The sequence below is a fragment of the Pteropus alecto genome, unplaced genomic scaffold, assembly GCF_000325575.1.
Source record: "Pteropus alecto unplaced genomic scaffold, ASM32557v1 scaffold8, whole genome shotgun sequence".
Lineage (NCBI taxonomy): Eukaryota > Metazoa > Chordata > Mammalia > Chiroptera > Pteropodidae > Pteropus > Pteropus alecto.
Window position 1 is genome coordinate 3,678,553 of NW_006494609.1, and position 22,299 is coordinate 3,700,851.

At 35.9% G+C, this 22,299-nt stretch overlaps 1 protein-coding gene across 13 annotated transcripts in view; it reads left to right on the forward strand.

Moving 5' to 3' along the window:
* TTLL5 (tubulin tyrosine ligase like 5) overlaps nt 1-22,299 on the forward strand; it is a 225,489-nt gene that overhangs the window by 76,545 nt on the left and 126,645 nt on the right. For 10 of the 13 annotated variants that reach the window (XM_025042041.1, XM_015599721.2, XM_025042044.1 and 7 more), the window contains 7 exons: nt 453-759; nt 4,976-5,096; nt 7,749-7,895; nt 10,969-11,072; nt 13,604-13,731; nt 16,003-16,086; nt 16,668-17,069. In XM_025042041.1, coding sequence (XP_024897809.1) covers nt 453-759; nt 4,976-5,096; nt 7,749-7,895; nt 10,969-11,072; nt 13,604-13,731; nt 16,003-16,086; nt 16,668-17,069 — 1,293 coding nt within the window. The remainder of the gene's footprint in view (nt 1-452; nt 760-4,975; nt 5,097-7,748; nt 7,896-10,968; nt 11,073-13,603; nt 13,732-16,002; nt 16,087-16,667; nt 17,070-22,299) is intronic. The other 3 variants (XM_025042049.1, XM_025042050.1, XM_025042047.1) reach the window with 2 other exon arrangements.

Below are 22,299 nucleotides of genomic sequence, written 5' to 3' on the forward strand. Positions count from 1 at the left end.
TTGTTTGTTGAGCATCTGTATCAGGCACGTTTGTCAATGAGGTTTCATTGGTAAATAAAAAGGATATGATCCTTGTTCTCACAGATCTTCCAAGGCAGTAAAAGAGAAGGATAATGAATAAACATAGCATAGAAAGATATTCTCCTGCTCTTTATACCTCCATGAAAGGCGCCCTTTAAAAACCTCAGACACACTGTAGAAATTACTAAGATGTTTTTTCCCTAAGTTGTGAGAGAGCCATTGATATTATGATGAGAAACATCAACTGTAATGAAAGTCATTACTAGGTTTTTGGAATATGTAAGATTGGAGAGTGACATGTGTATGCTATTAATTTTGTGTGTTATTTGTGGTCTGATTTAAATGTGGGCTTTTGCTAAAGAGAAGAAGGTATTGGGAGAGAGGAAAATTTAATCCTTTTTTCAGCAACATTAGTGATTCTTCGCATTTAGTGATTACCCAACCAGCTGAAATGAATGTTAAAACTGAGACAGAGAGTGAAGAAGAGGAAGAAGTTGCATTAGACAATGAAGATGAAGAACAGGAAGCTTCCCAGGAGGAGTTTGCAGGATCCCTTGGAGAAAATCAAGCCAAATATGCACCCTCATTGACCGTTATGGTCGAAAATTCCCCCAAAGAAAATGCCATGAAAGTTCCTGAATGGACTAATAAAGGTGAACAGTGCTGCAGGATTGAGACTCACGAACCAGAGCCTAAATTTAACCTGATGCAGATTCTGCAAGAGAACGGCAATCTTAGGTACGTACCTTTTGTAATCATAATAGTAAAATCGATAATAACTAACTCGTACTGTGTACCAGGTACCAAGATGGTGGCTTTACAGCCATTTTCCATTTCTCAGTCACAGCAGTCCTGTGAAGTAATAATGACTATGATTTGATATTATTAAGGAAACTGAGCCTTAGAGAATTTACTTATCCAAGGTAGAGAGCTTTGATAAAAACTCAAGTCCCATTTGTTTGGCCAAACAAATACTTGTTGGATTTTAGTGTCAGTCACTTAGAGCACAAGGTGACTGAGACAAGGAGCTTAAGCAGCTCATGATTTAGTATGGGGACACTTAAAGAGTGGGGCTATGACCCCAATACGGACAAAGTCCTCTTAGGACACAGAAAAAGAAGCGATTGGTCTTGCTTGAGAAGGCTAGAGAGACTAGGGAGGAGGCGATATTTGAACCAGGCTTTAACTGATAAGTAAATTATCAGTATATGAGGATTTTGAGAGGTTTTGGAGGTAACAACTAAGCGTGGGATTGCTAGTAGAGGAAATAACACACAGGCATGGCAGTACAGTCAGTCATTCATTTATTCAGTCCCTCAACGAATATTTATTTCTCACCTGCTCTGTGCCACCAGTTGTATTACAGTGGAGAGCAGGACAGGCTCATGGAGCTTACAGTCTAGTGGAGAAGACTAACAGTAAACAAAGAAGCAAGGTGATTTCAGGCAGTACGAAACTTCTATGAAGACAATAAAAAGGGGTCTAGTGTTAGAGTGTAATTGCGCAGAGGATTTCTTGAGATTGTGGTGTTTGGGCATGAAGAAGTAACCTTTGAGGTGGGTCCTAAATGATGAGATGGAGGTAAGTTGTATGAATATCAGGGGGCAGAATATTCCAGGCAGAATAGCAAGTCTAAATAAAGGATGATTTTTAAGCATCTTGATTTAGAAAGTATATTCTGATTATATCATGGGGTAGTGATTGGCAAAAGAAGAGCTGAAGGCAGAGTGGTGAGTTAAGAGCTGTTATAGTAAGCCTTGGCAACTTGGTGATGCCATATGTTAATATAAAGGGCATAAGAGTTGGCTTCATGATAGAAATAACATGTTTCATTTGAGACACAGATAGGTGAAAACAGCTTTGAAGGTCAGAGTTGAACAAGATTGTGTAGTTGACACATATACTTCAGATTGGATGAGCTTGTTTAATTCACTTTAGTTCAACAAGCATAGACTGAGAGAAAAAGAAGAGAATTGAGCCCTGAGGATGATTAATAGTAAATAGACAAGAAATAGCAGTTATGTAAAAGCTACAAGAGTTTCAAGCAATAGAGTGCCTCAGGCAGTTCAAGTCAGAATGAGTGAAAAGAGACACCTGCATTTATGACCTGGGGCGGACATAGTGGGTAGAAGTGAGATTGTGAGTCGAGGAGATAAGAAAGCAAGTGTGCACTAACTTTTTCCAAAGGTTTGGCAATGAAAGAAAGGTAAGAATGCATCAGAGAGAGAGAGCAAGCCCAGAGAAAAGATCTTTTTTTTTTTTAAGATAGGGATTCTGGAGCTTATTTATAGACTAGCGGAAGGATTTGATGGGAAGAGGGTTAATGATGCAGAAACAGATATATTGATAGAGAAAGGTCCTAAAGGAAGGTGGAAAGAGGCCAGTGGCGGGTATCTCTCCCTATAAGAAAGCAGTATGGGATGGATGCAGTAGTTAGAAGTTAAAGGGAAGGGAAGTTTAGGTATTTATGCGTGACGGCCTTTATTCGCTAAGTTAGAGGTCAGTTCTTATACTGGAAGGGTAGAGGGTGATACTGGGGTTTGGAGGAGTAGGGGGTTGGTAGAGTTATGGTTCAGAACAGGGTCATGGCGTATAAGAATAGTTCCATTACTGGAGGGCACACTGAACTCAGTCAGGAGACCTGGGCTCTGGCCTTTTGGTGCTTACCAACTGGCTCTGTGATCACGGGCCAGTCAGCTTCTCTACGCCTCAGTTTCTTTTTCTATTAGGCCAAGGAATGGGGTTAGAGAAGTGTTTTTCAAACTGCTTTCAGGAGAGGAAAAAACGATTCCACTGAATTGAAATAGAACATTTGAAAACCACTGGACTATATTCTAAGGTCTTTTCCAGCAATAACATTCTACTTAGCTGTTGCAGAAATAAATTATTTCTTCATAAATCTTACGGATCTCATTCTCAGTGAGTAAACTGTTATAATTGCAGGGTGTGTTAATATAAATTAGTGATTTTCAGACTATTTTGTGGAGTTGCCCATCATTCTTTGGGGCATCTCAGTGATGACTAGGGGTCTGGGGGAGGTCTATGGCAAAGATTCAAGACCCCAGGCTCTATCCCCCTAGTTGTATATTTTGTTTACTGAGGATCCACATAGGCTTTTATTTTTTAAAAAGTAGGTTTCTCTGGTATAAATCATTGTGGTTTTCATTCTTTTATTTTTTTTTTTTTTTTTTTGGTTTGTTTGAGAAGGATCGGCATATTTTTTGGTTTTTTTTTTTTTTTTTTTTTTTTTTTTTTTTTTTTTTGGTTTGCTGGTTTTATATGACCAGCTGACCAATGTGCCTAATACCTTAGGGACAAACTCAGGATTTACGTCCCAGGGATCTCTTTAACAAGGGTGGAAAAGTCAGTACTTACTCATTTGATTTGTGACAGTGATTTGCAATAAGATGATTGAACTCTCAACTTCCAAGCAACAATCCCCTTATCCAAAGACCTTCGAGTTTTAGTTTTAAAGGAGTAATCATTAAAATTGGACATTATGTTACATTTGGAGGTGTCTGACACATGCCATTTCTAGCTCATATTGCAAGTGAATTTGTTGACTAAAATTGAGACTATTTCGCATTTATTTTGACTTAAAAGTAATTTGTAATGGAAGTGGAACTTATGGGATGGTTGAGGGACAAGTGGTACATGGACTCCAGGTGAATGTGAATCTAATTGTCTTTGTTGAGAAACATTTGAAAATATAAATTCTTTCAAAATTATGTGTTCTCCCATAAACTACCTCTGTTACTAACAAAGATGTAACCTTACTTATATTTCATGCTCTGAAGATTCTATGTAGTAAACTATTATGATCTTATGTATTAAATTATGTATTAAACTGAAGATCTTATGTATTAAAAGCAAGTCTACTCCCCAACCAGAGTCCCCTCCCATCCAGTCCCTCCAACACACACATAGAGGCCAGACCCCCTTGGGATTTCCAGTTTACTCTGGACGAGTCCTTCATCCTAACCTTGGAGGAACAGTGAGTAGAAAGCATTCAGTGATTGCATGTGTGAGGATTGTAAACAAAGTTTGTGTTGGGCCCTAATCTTCACTGATGTAATTTTGGCTAGAGTGTCAGAAGGCCGATCAGCTGAAGTAACCAAAATCTCTCCTGAAAGAAAACAGATCTGCCACAACTAGCAGCTGAAGTGAAAATCATCAGCGTCTCTCTGATACTTCTGTCTTCCACTCTATAGCTTATCTGATTTCATTGTTTTCCACCTGGACCACCAATCAGAAATCAGCTGACTTCTTCGGTGATGTCGCTGAGGTGCTTTTTACTGTATGTGAGGATTTCTTTCTCCCACTGAACATCTGGGCTTGTCCTAGCCTGTCTATGCCAAACTCTGTTGGACCTCACTCATTTGTTCTGGGCTCCAGCCACTCCCGTCTTGTAGTTGAGAAAAGCATGACCTTAAAATTTGGTCTCAAAAGTTCCTTTGTAGGATTTATCTATTTCCTGCTTTGGAGGCTTTTGCACACCAGAAATATTAGTTGCCATAGCAAAAGCCATGCTTTTGCACTAACTGATAAGTATATTCTTAAGGGCCTCCAAGGCAGAAAAACTTTTCTACGTTAATATAAAGACTCTTGTGAAGATTCAATACTTTTCCTGTCTAAGTTCCCCCAGGAAAGTTGTTAAAAAGTTCAAAGAGATAAAGTTTAAGAGTAGGAAGCCTGCTTTTCTATTATTCGATTTTTTTCCTCCCCACAGTAATAATGAGAAAATAAATAGGATTCTCCATCTCTGATATTTTTAATAAGAAAAAACACCTCATATACCGTTTAGAAGCAATCTTTATTCAGTGACTATATGGTGGGCTTTATCTTAGTCATCCTAATAGAAGGATCCTCAAAGGCCACTTTGAGAGAGGCAGGTACACATTTGGTAGGCTTACCATTCTGTCTCATAACGGTATGTTGTTTTGGATTTCTATAGCAAAGTGCAGGCTCGAATAGCATTCTCTGCCTATCTCCAGCATGTTCAAATTCGCCTGATGAAAGACAGTGGAGGTCAAACGTTCAGTGCCAGTTGGGCTGCCAAAGAAGATGAACAGATGGTGAGGCTCTTCTTGTTGAAACTTTTTTACTTTCCCTTTTTCTTTTTCTTTTTTTCCCCCTTTTTCTGTTAAGGTAAAGAGTAATATATTATCTTCTGATAGGATAATTATTTCATAGTCTAGTTTATAGATTTCTCTCACTTTAATGTGAAGTAAATCTTAGATCTGGAGCCATGTTCATCGCTCTGTTTTGAGGGCATCAGTTTGTTTCATTCTGACAGTGGAAATCGATTGCTCCCTAGATGTCAGGCCCTGTGCAAAGCCCTCAAAAAGAATAACAACTTACAGAGTAATTTCTCCGGCATCTTCATGTTTTATTAACTCTTTGTGAAAAGCAGTGTCATCCCCATTTTATAGATGAGGAAACAAAGTTCTAGAGAAGGGAGGTAACTTGCCTGTTGTCCCACACAATATGTATGGTGAAAATGGAACTTGAATCCAGATGTTACAATGGTATATTAATTGCTCCTCCATTGTTTCCATGAGTCACAGGGCTTTTATTTTTCTGTCCTGACATGTCAAGTTAGCTTTTTGAAGCTAAAGCCCTCTGAGAATATAGCATCCTCCATTTAAATATTTTTTCTTTTACTAGTAGTAACTTTATAAGGTTCTTAGATTATTGGAAACAAACTTGTGTAATAATTTTTACTATATATCAGTCATTTGAACATGCCTAGAATTTATTATTCTAACAAGGTTTTCCTTTTTGGATCAGAGTGACAGGAAGCTTCAATTTCTTTGGTAAGGTCAATGCTTATAGAAGCCACAGCCCTTCCATAGGCTTTTTAACCACAGAAATCTGTCACAGAAAAGAGAGGAACCTTTAAGTCTGAGAAAGCAGCATCCTTTATCCAACTCAGTGGTGACTCTACTGTAATTTTCTGTTCTCCACATACAAGAGGCATACAATATGCCAGGATTATTTTTAAAAATGTGATGGATATCCCAGGAAACAACTTGTGAATTTAAAGTAGCCAGTACAACCCAAAGATAAAACCTTGTGTATTGTGAATAATCCTTCAACCATCAGTGGAAAATGTTAGCTCTCCTCTTTCCAAGTGGAAAATTAAAACTGCCTTTTCGAGAGTCAGTTTGTCTGTTCCACTGTGAAAAAATAATGTTTTAATATAACAGCTTAAGCCACCCTATAGTAAAGACAGCAGAGTAGAACTATGAAATCCAACCCTCTGGTTATGAGGCTGTTTCTTTATACTGGAGCAAATTGGCACCAAAGGACAATGAACCAAAGTCATATTCAAGAAGAAAAAAATAGCTCAGAAGAGAATAACCACTGCAACTGCTGGCTTGGGATTCACACAGGGTTTCTATGGGGCTTTTTACAAGAATATTTAGGATCATCACTGTAAAACTTAATACCAGTTCTGTGCATTTCTTTTCAAAAATATATCTAGAGAGCGAGCCCTAACCCATTCCCTGAGGATTGTTGTGGTCTTGTTTATGAGGAAGGTAGGTGTAGAATTGCCTCTCTGGTCCAGGTTAGGGTTAGAGATTCTTTATCACATAACTCACAGAAGGCACATCAATAGAAGGTCTCAATTTTATTGTGTTTGGTGGAAGAGAGAAGGAACAACTATATTTAAGGCCTTTGGCTTTGCAGTATCTCTCTTTGAAGCACTTAAGACATCATGAATGATCTGATTGGTATCTGTTCAGATTTCAAAATCCTTTCCCTATCTCAAATGAGATGCATCCTTTCTTTCCCTCAATGACCTTCCACTGCACCCTCCTCTAAAAGGATACCAATCCCCAACTCTAAAAGCTTGCTTATCTTTGGGAAGTAAAAGAAATCTATCACCTTTCAAGCATAGTAACAGTTCTTTCTTTCCCTTTATCACTAAACTTTTAAATCAGGAGTTTCTACTCTTCACCTATATTCTTCATTATCCTTGCATTTTTATACTGTATCCTTCTCTTCCTTTTTCTGTTCTAAAAGTGTTCTCTTAAAATTATCTTTCACTGGCCAGATCCAGGGCCTTGTCTTAGCTGTGGTTCTCTCCAGCTCTAGCTTCCCAGAAGCTTTGGACACGTGACCCTTTTCTTCTTCAACTTCCATGACTCTGTTCTCTCCTGAGTTTCTTTCCTGATGTTTCTACCATGGGTTCTGGGATGGGGAGGGGGAGAAGGCGGACAAGGGTGATGGTTGGTTTTTGTTTTGTTTTCTGATTTTTTTCCTCCTCTTTCCTATCTCTAAGCATGACTATTTCTGTATTCTTTCTGTCTACTCACCTTCGATAATTTCATCTGATCCCATGGTTTTAGTTTCCATTGCTTATCCTCAAATGCTACTTTCCCGAAATAACTTTCTCTGATGACCCTATTAGAAGTGATATCTGCACTTTGAATTATTATAGTACTATTTGTATATGATTTATGGTTCGTTTACAGCTACCATTTTATTACAGTTATTTGCGTACCTATTTGATTTTGATTTTCTGATTGCCAGCTTATTGAGGGAAGAGAATGTTTGTTTTGTTCTGTTTTGTTTTGTCTTTCTGTATCCTTCTTATACCTGACATGTTTGCTCTGGGTCTTATTTGTGGAAATGTATAGTATGCTTCTTCTCACATCTCTGTTTTCTGTTGCTTAGCACAATCCCTGCTTTTTTCCCCTGCAATGACTCTAAATTTATAGGAGCTAGTGGTTCGTTTCCTCAAGCGAGCATCAAGCAACCTCCAGCACTCACTGAGGATGGTATTACCTAGTCGACGACTGGCACTTCTGGAACGCAGAAGAATCCTGGCCCACCAACTGGGTGACTTTATCATGGTGTACAACAAGGTAGGTGATTTATCTGTTAGTCTTCTGCTTTAGATTGCCACACAGTCAGAAACAGACTCCCCTGTGTGTAACTGTTATGGGGAGCAGGACCTCACTCCTTAACCCAGCTGAGCTGAAAAGCTGCTTATTACTTCTGAAGGCCCAGTGGCCATAGGGAACTCTCTCTCTTTTTTTTAATTTGTTTTATTACTAGTTTCAAATATACAGTGCATTGGTTAGACATATATATAGTTATAAAACGATCCCCCTAATTGCTCTTTGTCTCCTCTGGCTCTCCACCTAGTCATTACATTAATGCTGACTGCATTCCCTATGCCATGCTCCCTATTGCCGTGACCATCTATCAACTACTAATCTGTACTTCTTTAACCCTTCACCACCTTCTCCTAGGCCCAATTCCCCTTTCCTCTGGCCATCAGCAGATTATCCTCTATATTTGTGAGGCTGTTTTTCATTAGTTTGTTCTTTTTGTTCCTTAGATTCTGCATATAAGTGAAATCATATGGTATTTCTCTTTCTCTGTCTGACATTTCATTTAGCACAATAACCTCTAGGTCCATCCATGTCATTGCAAATGGTAGGATTTCATTTTTTTAATGACTGAGTAATATTCCATTATATATATGAACCATAGCTTCTTTATCCAATCATCTGTTGACAGGCATTCGGGTTGCTTCTGTATCTTGGCTATTGTAAATTGCGCTACCATGAACATATGGGTGCATAGATCTTTATAAATTATTGTTTTGGTTTTCTTTGGATAAATACCCAGAAGTGCAATTGCTGGGTCAAAAGGTATAATATCCATTTTTAATTTTTTGAGAAACCTCCAGACTGTTTTCCATAGTGGCTGTACCCACCAACAGTGTATGAGGGTTCCCTTTTCTCTGCGTCCTTGCCAAAACTTGTTGTTCTTTGATTATTGATGATAGCCATTCTGACAGGTGTGAGGTGATAATCTCATTATGGTTTTAATTTGCATTTCTCTGATGATTAGTGACCTTGAACATCTTTTCATATGTCTGTTGGCCATCTGTATTTCCTCTTTGGATAAATATCTGTTCAGGTCTTCTGCCCATTTTTTAATTGGATTGTTTGTTTTTTGTTGTTGTTGAGTTGTATGAGTTCTTTATATATTTTAGATATTAACCTTTATCAGTTGTATCATAAGTGAATATCTTCTCCTATTCAGTTGATTGTCTTTTTGTTTTGTTGATGGTCTCCTTTGTTGCACAAAAACTCTTTAGTGTGATATAGTCCCATTTGTTTATTTTTTCTTTTGGTTCCCTTGCCTGAGGAGATATGTCCAAAAATAAATTACTAGTAGCAATATCAGAGAGATTACTGCCTGTTTTCTCCTAGAAGATTTATGGTTTCAGGTTTTACACTTTCATGTCTTTAATCCATTTTGAGTCTATTCTTATATATGGTGTAAGAAGATAGTCCAGTTTCTTTTTCTTTTCTTTTCTTTTTTTTTTTGCATGTATCTGCCCAATTTCTTCAGCACCATTTATTGAAGAGACTGTCTTTACCCCATTGTATATTCTTGCCTCCTTTGTCATATATTAAGTGAACGCATAGGCGTTGATTTATTTCTGGGTTCTCTATTCTGTTCCATTGATCAATGTATCTGTTTTTATGCCAGTACCATGCTGTTTTGATTACTGTAGCCTTGTAGTATAGTTTGATATCAGATAGTGTGATACCTCCAACTTTGTTCTTCTTTCTCAAGATTGCATGGCTATTTGGGGTCTTTTATGGTTCCATATAAATTTTAGGATTATTTGTTCTAGCTCTTTGAAAAATACCATTGGTGTTTTGATCAGGATTGCGTTGAATCTATAGATTGCTTTGGGTAGTATGGCCATTTTAATGATGTTGATTCTGCCTGCCCATGCTTCCATTTATTTGTATCTTCAATTTCTTTTATCAGTGACTTATGATTTTCTGAGAACAGGTCTTTTACCTCCTTGGTTAATTAGATTCCCAGCTGTCTTATTGTTTTCAATGCAATTGTAAATGAGATTGTTTTCTTAATTTCTCTTTCCAAACGTTCATCATTGGTGTATAAAAATGCCACTTCTGAACATTAATTTTGTACCCTGTTACTTTACCGAATTCATTGATCAGTTCTAGCAATTTTTTGGTGGCATCTCTAGGTAACTCTTACCAAAAGGCATAATCCTTTTGAGTTCTGTTGCACCTGAAATAACTCCTGGGCTATGTGAATTTGCACTGTCTTTATTGTGCCTGTAGACAGTGGTAAATTGACTATTTGAGAGCAAATTTGAACTGACAATATAATGACAATCTTTTTTCCTGAGAGACTCATACTTTGTTCTCTAGAACATTTTAACCAGAGACATCATTTTACAACCAACTCCAAGAAATTTACTGTTTGGTTAAATTATTTTTTAAATGTCTTTTTTCTAGTGGTCTCAAAATGCTTTAGAATTATGTTTTGTTTTGTTTTGTTTTGTTTTTTTGGTTATGAAATGGATGGTCATTTTGCAGAAGGGAAAGCTGAAGCCTAGAAATGTAAATGGCTTTTTAAAAGATGTGTAAAATGGTTAGTAGAGTATTAACACAACCGAATCCATAGCCACAATTTATCCCAGATCTGTTGAGAATTTTGGTATTTATTGTATAAGTGAAGAATTTATTCAGTTTGGATGCTGATCTAGGAGTATCTTTTGAAGACCTACCTTTTCTCTCCCTAACTGTAACAAAATGCAGTGTCTCTGTTGTCATACTGTGAAAGCTGCAAGTGACCACACACATTACTAAGCTACTATAAAAAACTCTCTTCTCAGTGGGTTATGTGAATAGAAAGTAAAAACATGATAAAATTTTACATTTATTAGGTAACTTTTATTTGAAATTCCACACTGTTTCATGAAATAATGGCAAAAAGCAATACAAATTTATAGGTGGCAAAAGTACATGGAGGAATTACATGTCTTTACTGTAAAGACAGATAAACCCAAGGCTATGAAGCCAGATGATGAAGTGTGCATTTATTGGGAGTCAGTTTGATCTTGTTGTTTTTCTGTGGGGGTTGGGGACTGGGTAGGAAACAGAACAAATGGCTGAAAAGAAATCGAAGAAGAAACTTGAGGAAGAAGAAGAAGATGGGGTAAATACAGAAAACTTTCAAGAATTCATCAGACGAGCAAGGTAGAAGACATTTTTGGTTAATAAAATCTATTCTATCTTCTGTACTACCCTATTGAATTCCCAATATTCCCTTATTTCTAACATATGGATGTGTGTAAAATCACTCTTAGAAAGAAAACAAGTATTTCATAGTCTTGGCTTCTTCATATCTTAGCTAATTATGTTGCTGTTGTCATGGTTCTAGTTACCAGAACACTGCTGCTGGGTATCTGGGCTGTATTTCTAGACAGCCTTCAAAGTGCACACCACTCAAAATGCTGAGAGAGCCCTTTGGAAAGTTGAAGTTAGAGACTTCTAGTGTTTACTGGATCTGAATTTATCCCTGACCTGTTGATGGAGATGACCAAATTTTGCTTGCGTTGAGTGGGTTGAGGAATTGGCAATTTCTCAGCACTGTGAGGGTTACACCTAATTTATATAAAATAGAGTAAGTCCTTCATGCTTGGGGTTAGTCTTTAGGGATTAAAAATCTCAGCATTCAGCTCTATCTTGATACAAATCAGCAGGCCATTGTGTCCATTTACAGTGTATTTCCAAAGGAAGAGGTAACAAAGGTATTTAATTTTAAATTATGTAAGACTTGTACCAGAAAGCCTTTTCCTTAACGGACTTGTACAAAACCACTAAAATAAAGGGTAAAGCATCTGTTTAACCCCATTAATTAGTCTTCAACCATCAAAGTCAGAGTGAGGAGAAAAGTAGAAAAATCAACTCTCTGTTGATTTGTGAAGTTAAATCAGGTGGTGGTTTATCAGTCACCAATATGGTATGATCTGTGTTTAATACCTTGAATCAACCTAACCATTGCCTCAGTATCATGTGCGTAAACACACAGTAAACAAATAACATTATCTTTTATGAGTTCATTATTGTGCAGTGTTATTTTATTGACATTCTTGGGTCTTGAGTAATATAATTGATAAAGCAGGTATAGAAACAAAGCAAGAAAATTTTTCATATTAACATTGTAAAAGTAGAAAAGAAAAAAAACTAGATTATTTTCAGAAAATGGCTCTACTTTTAAAATAAAAAGATTAATTTCTAGTTCTTCCTAGGAATCTTCAAAATCCCTAACAAAAAAAACAAAAAAAAGTCTCTTAAAAAGTGATGTGTATTCCCCTACCAGGCCTAACTAGATACTAAAGATGAATTATATATAGTATTAACTTGGATAGAGACCTGAAGGTAAAGCACATTGGAACATATTTACTACTGATTGTGATTAAATGTTGATTGTTGTAAATAAGTGATAATACCAGTTTTTAAATTATATTTGGATGGTACATGGATCCCTTTGTCAGGGTTAGTAAATTCCAACACCTGCAGGAATCAGGCAGGAAAACATAAATTATGAAGTGGGCAGAGGATAAGCCAGAAGGTAGAAAGCAGCTTGTATTTTGACCAACCTTAACTTTTCCCTTTCAGTATTCTTTGAAGGGCCACATAAAACACTGATAGGCAGAGGCAGTTGCCCCTTTGTAGCCTCAGCTTTTGGTCTTCAGTAGTTACCTGAGGTCCTTATCCAGTGTCACTTTGCTACTTTGGAGACATTGGGGTTCACTCTGAGATTCATAGACACCATTACCTAGGTTGTCATTACAGTGTATGCTGAAGATGAGGTATAGGTTCTTTGTAATGAAGGAGGAATATTCTGTTTATTTGAAGTCCACTTATTGGGAACATAGCCAGTCTCCAGGAAAAAAATGCAGAGCCATTGAGAGGCTGCTATAAATGTTACAAAATCCATGCATAAAACATGTACTAGAAGAATCCTGTGGGCCATCATCTGTTCCCTTACACTTTCCATTTTGTGGGTGTTCGTAACATGCACATAATTTTAATATTTGAAGTGACCTGGAAACTGTTTTAGCTTCCTGCGTTGTATAGATAGTTAGAGAATTCTTCCATGGTTATGGTGGGTCTTCTTATTGCTGACATAGACAATTAAAATGACAAGTGGCTTCTCTACTGAATAATTATCTAGAAATGAGATGGGCAAACTGTAAAGGGCCAAATAATAAATATTTCAGACTTGTTGGGCTACATATAGTCTTTATAACATATTCTTTAAAAATATAAAAACCATTTTTAGTCCTACAAAAACAGGCTGCTGGTCACATTTGGCCTACGGTCTGTAGTTTGTTGACCCCTGACCTTGAACATGACTGTCCAATAGAACTTTCTATGTTGTAGCTACTGAATGCTTGAAATGTGGCTAATGTAACTGAGGAAAAGAATCTTAAAATTTATTTAATTTTAATTCATTTAAATAATCACATGTAACTAGTGGCTGCCATATTGGACAGTGCAGATCTGGAAAATTCACTGTGGAATGAATAAAGCCTTTCTGTGCTTTAAATTTTTAGATTGCTTTACTTATATTGTATTTAACCGTCTATTAATAGGGAGTTTTCAGCTTGTGCTTTTCATTTCCCCCTTCTCCAGCTTACTCCATTTCCATAATAAAATGTGGTGGAAAGTTTTTCCAGAACAGCTTCCTGTTCTGACCATACTTTCTCTCCTCATTTCAGTGAGGCCGAACTAGAGGAGGTATTGACTTTTTATACTCAAAAAAACAAGTCTGCAAGTGTCTTCCTGGGGACTCACTCAAGAAGTTCTAAAAACAGCAACAGTTATTCTGATAGCGGGGCAAAGGGTGGTAAGTATGTTAGTTTATTAATGAAAAATAAGAACAAGTGAAAAAATGAGATATACAGAGGAAGCCAAGAATAGTGTGCTGCCTAAGCACTCATAGACTCCAAGGTGGTGAAATTTTGTAGTGTGGGGGTGAGGAACGAAGAGGCATTACATTTTTGAAAGCAGAAGAGGGACATAGTCTGATTTTTTTTTTCATTTTTTATGAGAATTAACAACAGAGAGCTTTTCAAGACAGGCCAATATTTAACGTTTAGTGAGCACCCATATTACTGTCTGCTGGACATGATCTTATTTTTTTTACTTCCAAAAACCATATGGAGTAGATGCTATTATAAAACTACATTACAGATGAGAAAACAGAAGCTGAAAGAGACCGAGTAACATGCTCACAGGTGCCTTTCACAGCGCATTAGGAGAGGAATTTGAAGCTTTGTCTGCCTGATTCAAAGCTTGTGCTCTTACCCTGTGTTTTTCTGCCTCTCCTAATGATTTCTCACTTTGTTAAAGTTTTTGCTTCCTGTAGCTCATCACTATTGGCATTTAGGGTAGGAGAATTCTTTGTTGTATGGGACTATTCCATACCTGGCGGGATGTCTAATCTAATATCCTTAGTCTCATTCCCTAAATGACATTAGCCTCCTTCAGTCCCAGGGTTATTGTGATAACCCAGAATGTTACCATGCATTTCTAAAGTTCCCACTGCTGGGGAACGCCATGATTGAGGATTTTGGAACTGATGTGGACCGGATTATCTAGCTCATGTCATATGGTCAAAATATAACAATAATACTCTGTTATAAACAAAGCTCCGTGCTTTAAATGTAAGATTCATTTAAAATCTAGATGGAAATGTAAGACATGTAATCAATAAACTGATTTTGTCAGTGAGCAAAGCACTAGATTCAAAGATGGAGACTTTTTTCCTGCTCTTAAGGCTACCATAGCCTAATGTGGAAATGGCCAGAAGAATTGGTCATTTAAAATATAAGTGATTTTTCCCAAAGAAACAGTGTTAATGTTTTAAAAACTTTCTAGGTTCAGAGGCTAGTCCACAAAAGCCTGTTTAGCTCACTGTATAATTGAATTATTGTATTACTAGAAATCCTTCTGAGTCCAGCCCTCTTCTTTGAGCTTTCTTTTAGAACCTAGGTTCTAAAGCTTGTTTATTCATCTGTTCATTCATTCATCTACACATTTTTACTATCAGGTATTGTGATAGTTGCTAGGTATACAGTGACCTAGACTGTCATAGTCCTTGACTTTATAACATTTATTGTCTAGTGGATGAAGTTGAGTGAGTAAACAGAAAGAAGGTTAGTGGAAATGTTAGGGAAGAGAGACTAAGGAGTTCTTATAATGAGGTTAGGGTAGAGAAAGTGTGCTAACCTAGGGCAGGGAGGGCCTAGATTGGCATTCAGAATATAACTTCTACCCTGGCAGTAATGGGGAAGCCCTAACAGCATGTACTGGCAGTACCTGTTTCTACAGATAGGTCCTTAGACATTCTGGGGTTTGTGTGTGAAAGACTATCTTCACACAAGAAGATCTATGCCTGTCTACACCTATCAAGAATAATTCGAGGGGCAATAGGAAGTCCTTAACCAAGGAAACCACATATGACATTTGATAGTATCTGGACTCATTTCAAACATGAGCACACAAATGTGTGACAGTTATAGTAGAGGAGAAATTTATTTTACTAGAGTGATTTTTTTTCTTGTTGGATATACTAATCAACCTATCTCAAGTAAATTCACTCAGCTTACGCAAGTAAAACCAAGGAGTTTAAGATACAGAGCTACTGTAGTATCTAGGTGTCATGCCAACAAATATTGGGGATGTTCTTTCTGTCTTTGGGTAGTTGCCCTGTTCCATACATGTTATGACTTCTTTGCTTCAGTAGGTACCACCAATCAGCTTGGTCCCTTGTTCTCCTAGTCTGAGTTCTTGGCAGAGGCACCTGACTGTCCTTACTTATTTTCTTTTCCAGTCTTGTTGGCAGTCCACAGATGGCTGTTCTGGCTTTAAGTGTCTTTCCCTGGTTCAGTTAGTTGGAGCTGGGGTTGTGGGTAGTTGGGAATTATTTGGTTGGTTGCCCACTCAACAGGGCAGTGGGCGTGGCCATCCTTAGAAAAGTGTGGTGAGATGGGCAAAGGTTCCTAGAATTGATTACTAGGTGTGTTATATTTTGGAAACAAAATTATGTGCAGAGTGATGCCCTAGCATTTGATAAATAGGAGAGCCTAAGGTCAGTATTCATTTTTAATTGCAGATCACCCTGAGACGATGGAAGAAGTGAAGATAAAGCAGCCCAAACAGCAACAGGCAACAGAAATTCACTCTGATAAATTATCTCGTGAGTGATTTCAAACTACATCTATTTGCTGTTCTCTGATAAATCCCTAAAAGAAAAGAAAAGTCATCAGATATTAAATGATTCTAGAGCATGAGACATTACCCCAAAGATGTTCCTTTTCTTTGTTCTTTCTTTTCCCTTAGAATTTCCTGTTTTCTACTGATAGCACCTGTTTTCCTTCCATGGAATTTCTCACTTTAATGTTTAGAAATTCTGAGCACTTTTCTAGAAGGGTGAAAAGCAGAGGGAAAGGAGTTAGCTGTCACTACAAGGAACTTTGTCCTAATGCCCTAATAATTTTCAACTTTTGCTCTGTTTGAGGGAGGTACTCCCAACTCCAGCTTTTCAAAAGGACTAAAAACTATTTCTGTTGCCAGGTTGTCTCCATAGGCAAAATTCATTAAGTTCATGATGAATACTCATTAAAGTTTGTATTTCTCATGATTTCTGTTTCATGATAAGATTATTTTGATGTTTAAAAATGTTTATTTCATGTTTTATAGAGGTTATATGTTAGTTTTTCTTAAAATGATCTGTTTTTTTTTTGTTTTGTTTTGTTTTGTTTGTTTTTGTTTTAATAGGACTTACCACTTCAGCAGAAAAAGAGGCTAAATTAGTCTATACCAATTCTTCCTCTGCTTCTTTTTCTGGTCCTGCTGCTACTCTTCTGCAGAAAATTCCAAACACCCATTTGTCATCTATTATTACAACCTCTGACCTCTCACCAGGGCCTGGCCACCATTCTTCTTTATCTCAGATTCCTCCAGCCATCCCCAGCCTGCCTCACCAGCCAACAGTTTTACTGAGCACTGTCCCCGACAGTGCTCCTCCCTCCTTACATCCTGGGACACAGAACGTACCAAGCCCCGCTGGCCTGCCACGCTGTCGATCAGGCAGTTACACCATTGGCCCCTTTTCCTCTTTCCAAAGTGCTGCACACATCTATAGCCAGAAACTGTCTCGTCCCTCTTCAGCAAAGGCAGGTGAGTGAGAAAATGAAAGGCAGCCTGCAATGTCAGCTCCTCGCCAGCTCCCTCCACCCCCCAAAAAAGAATGTCATCTCTTTCCTTTGCCTTTTCTTTTGAAAGGTAAAGGGACACATACTGCATTGTTCTGATGTGACTAAGGAAGAGTCTAGAATTTGGTCCAGTAGCATTCATTCATTGATACAAAATAAAACAGGATTTCTTTTAGGTGCTGGGGGTAAAGAAATGAGTAAGACAAGGTTTCTATTTACTAGGAGCCTACAGTCTAGTTGAAATTTCCCATCACAAATAATCATATGCATATGAATGTGCTATATGCATTCTTTCTGAATCAAACAGTTATTTCTAACATCAGACAAATTAGTATTATTTTATTTTTCAATGTATTTAAAATCGAGTATGACCTGAATAAATAACCAAAGAATTCTTGAAATGGGGTATCAAATTTTAAATTCAGTAGACCCATGTTATCAGTCAAGTTTTTTCCCCACTTTTGAATAATAGCTTTATTGACATATAATTAATTCATCTACCATAAAATTCACCCCTTTAACATGTACTATTCAGTGGTTTTTAGTATATTCAGAGTTGTGCAACACCACTCTCATATTTTAGAGCATTTTCATTATCCTGAAAAAAACCCCATATCTATTAGCAGTCACTGTTCAGTTTCTCCTCCCACCAACCCTTGGCAACCACTCATCTACTTTCTGTCTATATAGATTTGCCTATTCTGGACATTTCACATAAGTAGAATCATACAATTGGTGGTCTTTTGAAAATGACTTCTTTCACTTACCGTAATGTTTTTGTGGTTTATCCATGTCGTAGCATGTGTCAGTACTTGATACTTTTTTATGGCTGAGTAGTATTTCATTGGATGGCTGTACCACATTTTGTTTATTCATTTATCAGTTGAGGGACATTGGGTCATTTTCACTTTTTGGCTATCATGAATAATACTGCTGTGAACATTCACGTACAAGCTTTTATGTGGACCTATGTTTTCATTTCTCTTGGGTAGAATTGCTAGGCCATATGGTAACTTTATAGTTCCTCTTTTTTTTGGAGGAACTTCCAAACAGTTTTTTTGGAGGAACTTCCAAACTATATTGCAAAGTGTCTATGCCATTTTACCAATAGCAGTGTATGAAGGTTTTAATTTTTCCATATCCTTGTCAACATTTATTATTGTCTCTCTTTTTATTTTATACATCCTGGTGGGTTTGTGGTTATCATTTGCATTTCCCTAATGACTAATGATGTTGAGCATCTTTACATGTGCTTATTGGTCATCTGTATACCTTCTTTGGATAAATGTTTATTTAAATCCTTTGCCCATTTTTAAATTGGGATATTTGTCTTTTTATTTTTTAATTATAAGTGTTCTTTATATATTCTGGATACAAGTCCCTTGTCAGATACATAATTTAGAAATATTATCTCCCATTATGTTGGTTGTCTTTTCATTTTCTTGAAGCACGAAAGTTTTAAATTTTGATGAAGTCAAATTTACCTATTTTTTTCCTCGTGTTTTTGGCATCATATCTGAAAAAATACCGCCTATCCCAAGGTCACAAAGGTTTACATATATTTTTCCTCTTAAGAGTTTTATAGTTTAGGCTGTTACATGTGGGTCTTTTATTCATTTTGAGTTAATCTTTGTATGGTGTAGTGTTAGGGTCTTATTTATTTATTTATTTTGCTGTGGCTATTTAGTTGTCCCAGCACCATTTGTTGAAAGAGTATTATTTCCCTGTTGAATTGTCTTGGCACTCTTGTCAGAAGTCATTAAATCATAAATGTAAGGGTTTATTTCTAGATTCCCAATTTCATTCCACTGATCTATGGGTCTGTCCTTATGTCAGTACCACACTGTCTTGATTACTGTAGCATTGTGTAGTAAGTTTTGAAATCACCAAGGGTGATTCTTTCAGTTTTGTTCATTTTTTTCAGATTGTTTAGGCGATTTTGGATCCCTTGAATTTTCATATGAATTTTAGGATCAGCTTGTCAATTTTTGCAAAAACAGGCAGATGGGATTTGATAGGGATTATGTTTAGTCTGTAGATTATTTGAGGAGTATCCTAACATCAGTCAAGTGTTTAAATACTTTAGTAATATCCATTGTTAAGGTGAGTTACAGCTAAGTTATGTTTTATAAATAGCCAATTTGTTTCTTAATCAGTATCTGACTTCAAATGGAATGGATATTATAATATGCAGCTTGAATCATATATGTTAAGAGGTACACTTTAATAAGTCATAAATATAAATATGTGCATATATCTGTGTCTCTATTAATTCCAGGTGGTTATTCTTATGGTATAATCTTCTAAAATCAGTAGTAATGATAATAATAAAGTTCCAATTTGAAATTTTTCTCCACTGTGAGAGAAATTCAGTAATGTCAATGTCTCCAGTACCCTGTATTAATCATCAAAACTTTTTTTTTTTTTTACCTTTTTTTTTTATACTTTTCCCAGAGAGGGATAGAGAACAGAAGAAGGTAGTTAGTTCAAAATATTATTTCTAATTTCGGTTGTGATTTCTTCTTTTATCCTTAGATAAGTATATTGTTGTTTTCAGATCGTTCGATTTCTCTGCTTTTTCTGATTGGCTTTAGTTTATTTCAGCTGTGATCAGAGAACATATTCTGAATGTCTTAAACATACATTATTGTACACTATGTGTAGTCAACAAAGATATAGTAGACAAAAATGATAGCTTATAGGTGATGGGAGTCAAATTTTTTCTGTGGTGATTGAGTAGTTTGGGAATAAGATAAAACTATTGTTTAACTTTAGACTTTTTATTATTTTTAATTATGGTTGATATACAATATTTTATTAGTTTTGGGCATACAACATAGTGATTCAGAATTTATATACCTTACAAAGTGATCCACCACAGTTAGCCTAGTAACCAACTTTAGACTTGTTAAATATCAAATATCAAAGGTAACTAAAACAATAAAAATATGGTAATTCTAAACCTATGAGAAAAGGAAGAATGGATTGAGGGGAAAACGAATACTCACAAATGTAAGGGCATACAAACAAGAAGCATAGAAAGTGCCAGAAAAATGGAAACTTAAAAGATGGTAAATCAAGTCCCAATATATCAAGAATCAAATAAATATTAATGAGTTAAATTTGTTAGAAGAATATCAGAAATTTTAAAAAAATATGGCTGCATGTTGTTTACCAGAGAGACACACCTAAAGATAAGGACACAGAATGGCTGAAAGTAAAAGGATAAAGAAATACCAACCAAAATAATGGTGGTGTAACTATGTTGATACATACTAAAATAGACTTTAAGATATTAAATTTTCTTACAGATACGAAGTAATTACATAAAACGAGATTCAGTTCAGCAGAAAGATAAAGCAGTTCTAAATCCATCTAATAAAATGACCTCCAAATGTATAAAACAAAAATAGATACAACTACATGAGGAATCTACAAATCCACTGTCCTAGTGGAAGATTTTCACATACTTATATCAATTATTAATAGACTGAATAGATTTAAAACATTTTTAAAATTTTTTAATTACAGTTGACATATAGTATTTCAGGTGTGCAACATAATGATTAGACATTTATATAACTTATGAAGTGATCGCCCTGATAAATCTAGTACCTCTCTGATACCATACATAGTTATTACATTAGTATTTACTGTATTCTCTATGCTATACTTTATATTCCCATGACTTTTTATAACTGGCAATTCAAATAGATTTTTTAACTCACCAAAGATAAAGGAGAATTTGAACAATATGATAAGCTTTATTTATTGATCACATATAGGACCGTATACGCAATATTTAGAGAAAACACCTTCTCAAGCACACATGATATATTTATAAAAATCAATCATGTCTTACACCATAAAATAAGACAAATTTCAAAGAATCGATATCATACAGCCCTATTCTCTGTCCACACAGCAGTTAAATTGAATGTCAGTAACAAAAAGTCAAAAAAGAAATCATAATGGAAATAAATTTGAAAGTATTAGAACTCACTGGTATTGAAAACAATGGTATATACAATGTATGGAGAGCAATGAAAATCAGTATTTGGAGGGAAATTTACTGCTTTAAATATTTATATTTGAAAAGAAGAAAGGCTGAAAATTAATGTGCTAAAGATCTGATTTCAGACATTATAAAATAAGTTATCATAAATCTAAATAAAGGAGAAATAGTAAAGATAAGAGCAAAAAATCACAATTCAAAAATAAGAGTATAGTAGAGTATATTAAAGCCAAAGTTTTTTGAAAAGTCTAATAAGGTGGACAAACCTCTCGTGAGACCGATCAAGAAAAAAGAGAAGACTGGATAAATAATATAAGCAATGGAAAAGTAAACAGAAAATACAAATATAGCACGGGTGACAAATAATAGAATACTACTAACCACTTTACTCCAATAAAATTGAAAATGTACACAAAATGGATGAATGCCTACAAAAGTATAACTTAAGTAAAATTGACTCAGGAAGATGAAGAAACCCTGAATAGTCCTATAAGTTTTAAGTTAACCGGTACACTAGCTAAAAATGTCACAAAGAAAACATGAGGCTCAGATAGTTTAATAGGTAAGTTCTAACAGTCTTTCAATGGGCAGATAATTCCAAACTTAAACTCTTCTAGAGAATGGAAAAAGAAACATTAATCCTTAACTCATTCTGTGTTGGTAGTGTAATCTTTGTAACAAAGCCAGTTAAAGACAGTGTTAGAGCAGGAAATTACAGACCAGCTTCATTCATGGACATAAATGCAAAAATTGTAATCACTATCAACATATGAAAGAGCTAAGACACCATGAGTAAGTTTACCCACGGAATACAGGAGGTGTTTGACGTAAGAAAATTTATAAATGTCATCTGCCACATTAACAGATTAAAGGAAAAAAACTGTATTCATTATCTTAGTAGATGCAGAAGAAGAATTTGATAAAATTCTGTACTCACTGATGATAATAACTCTCAGCATACTAGGAAGAAAAGGAAATCCTCTTAACTTGAAAAAGGGTATCTGCCAAAATCCTACAAGGTATCAGTATAAACAGGAAAATGTTAAAAGCCTTCTTTTTAACATTAAGAGCAAGAAATGGATGCCCACTGACGTTGCTTTTATTCAGTGTTTTACTGTAAGTCAGAGCCAGCAAAAGGCAAGAAAAAGAAAAGAATAAGGATATAAAAGGAGGAAATAAA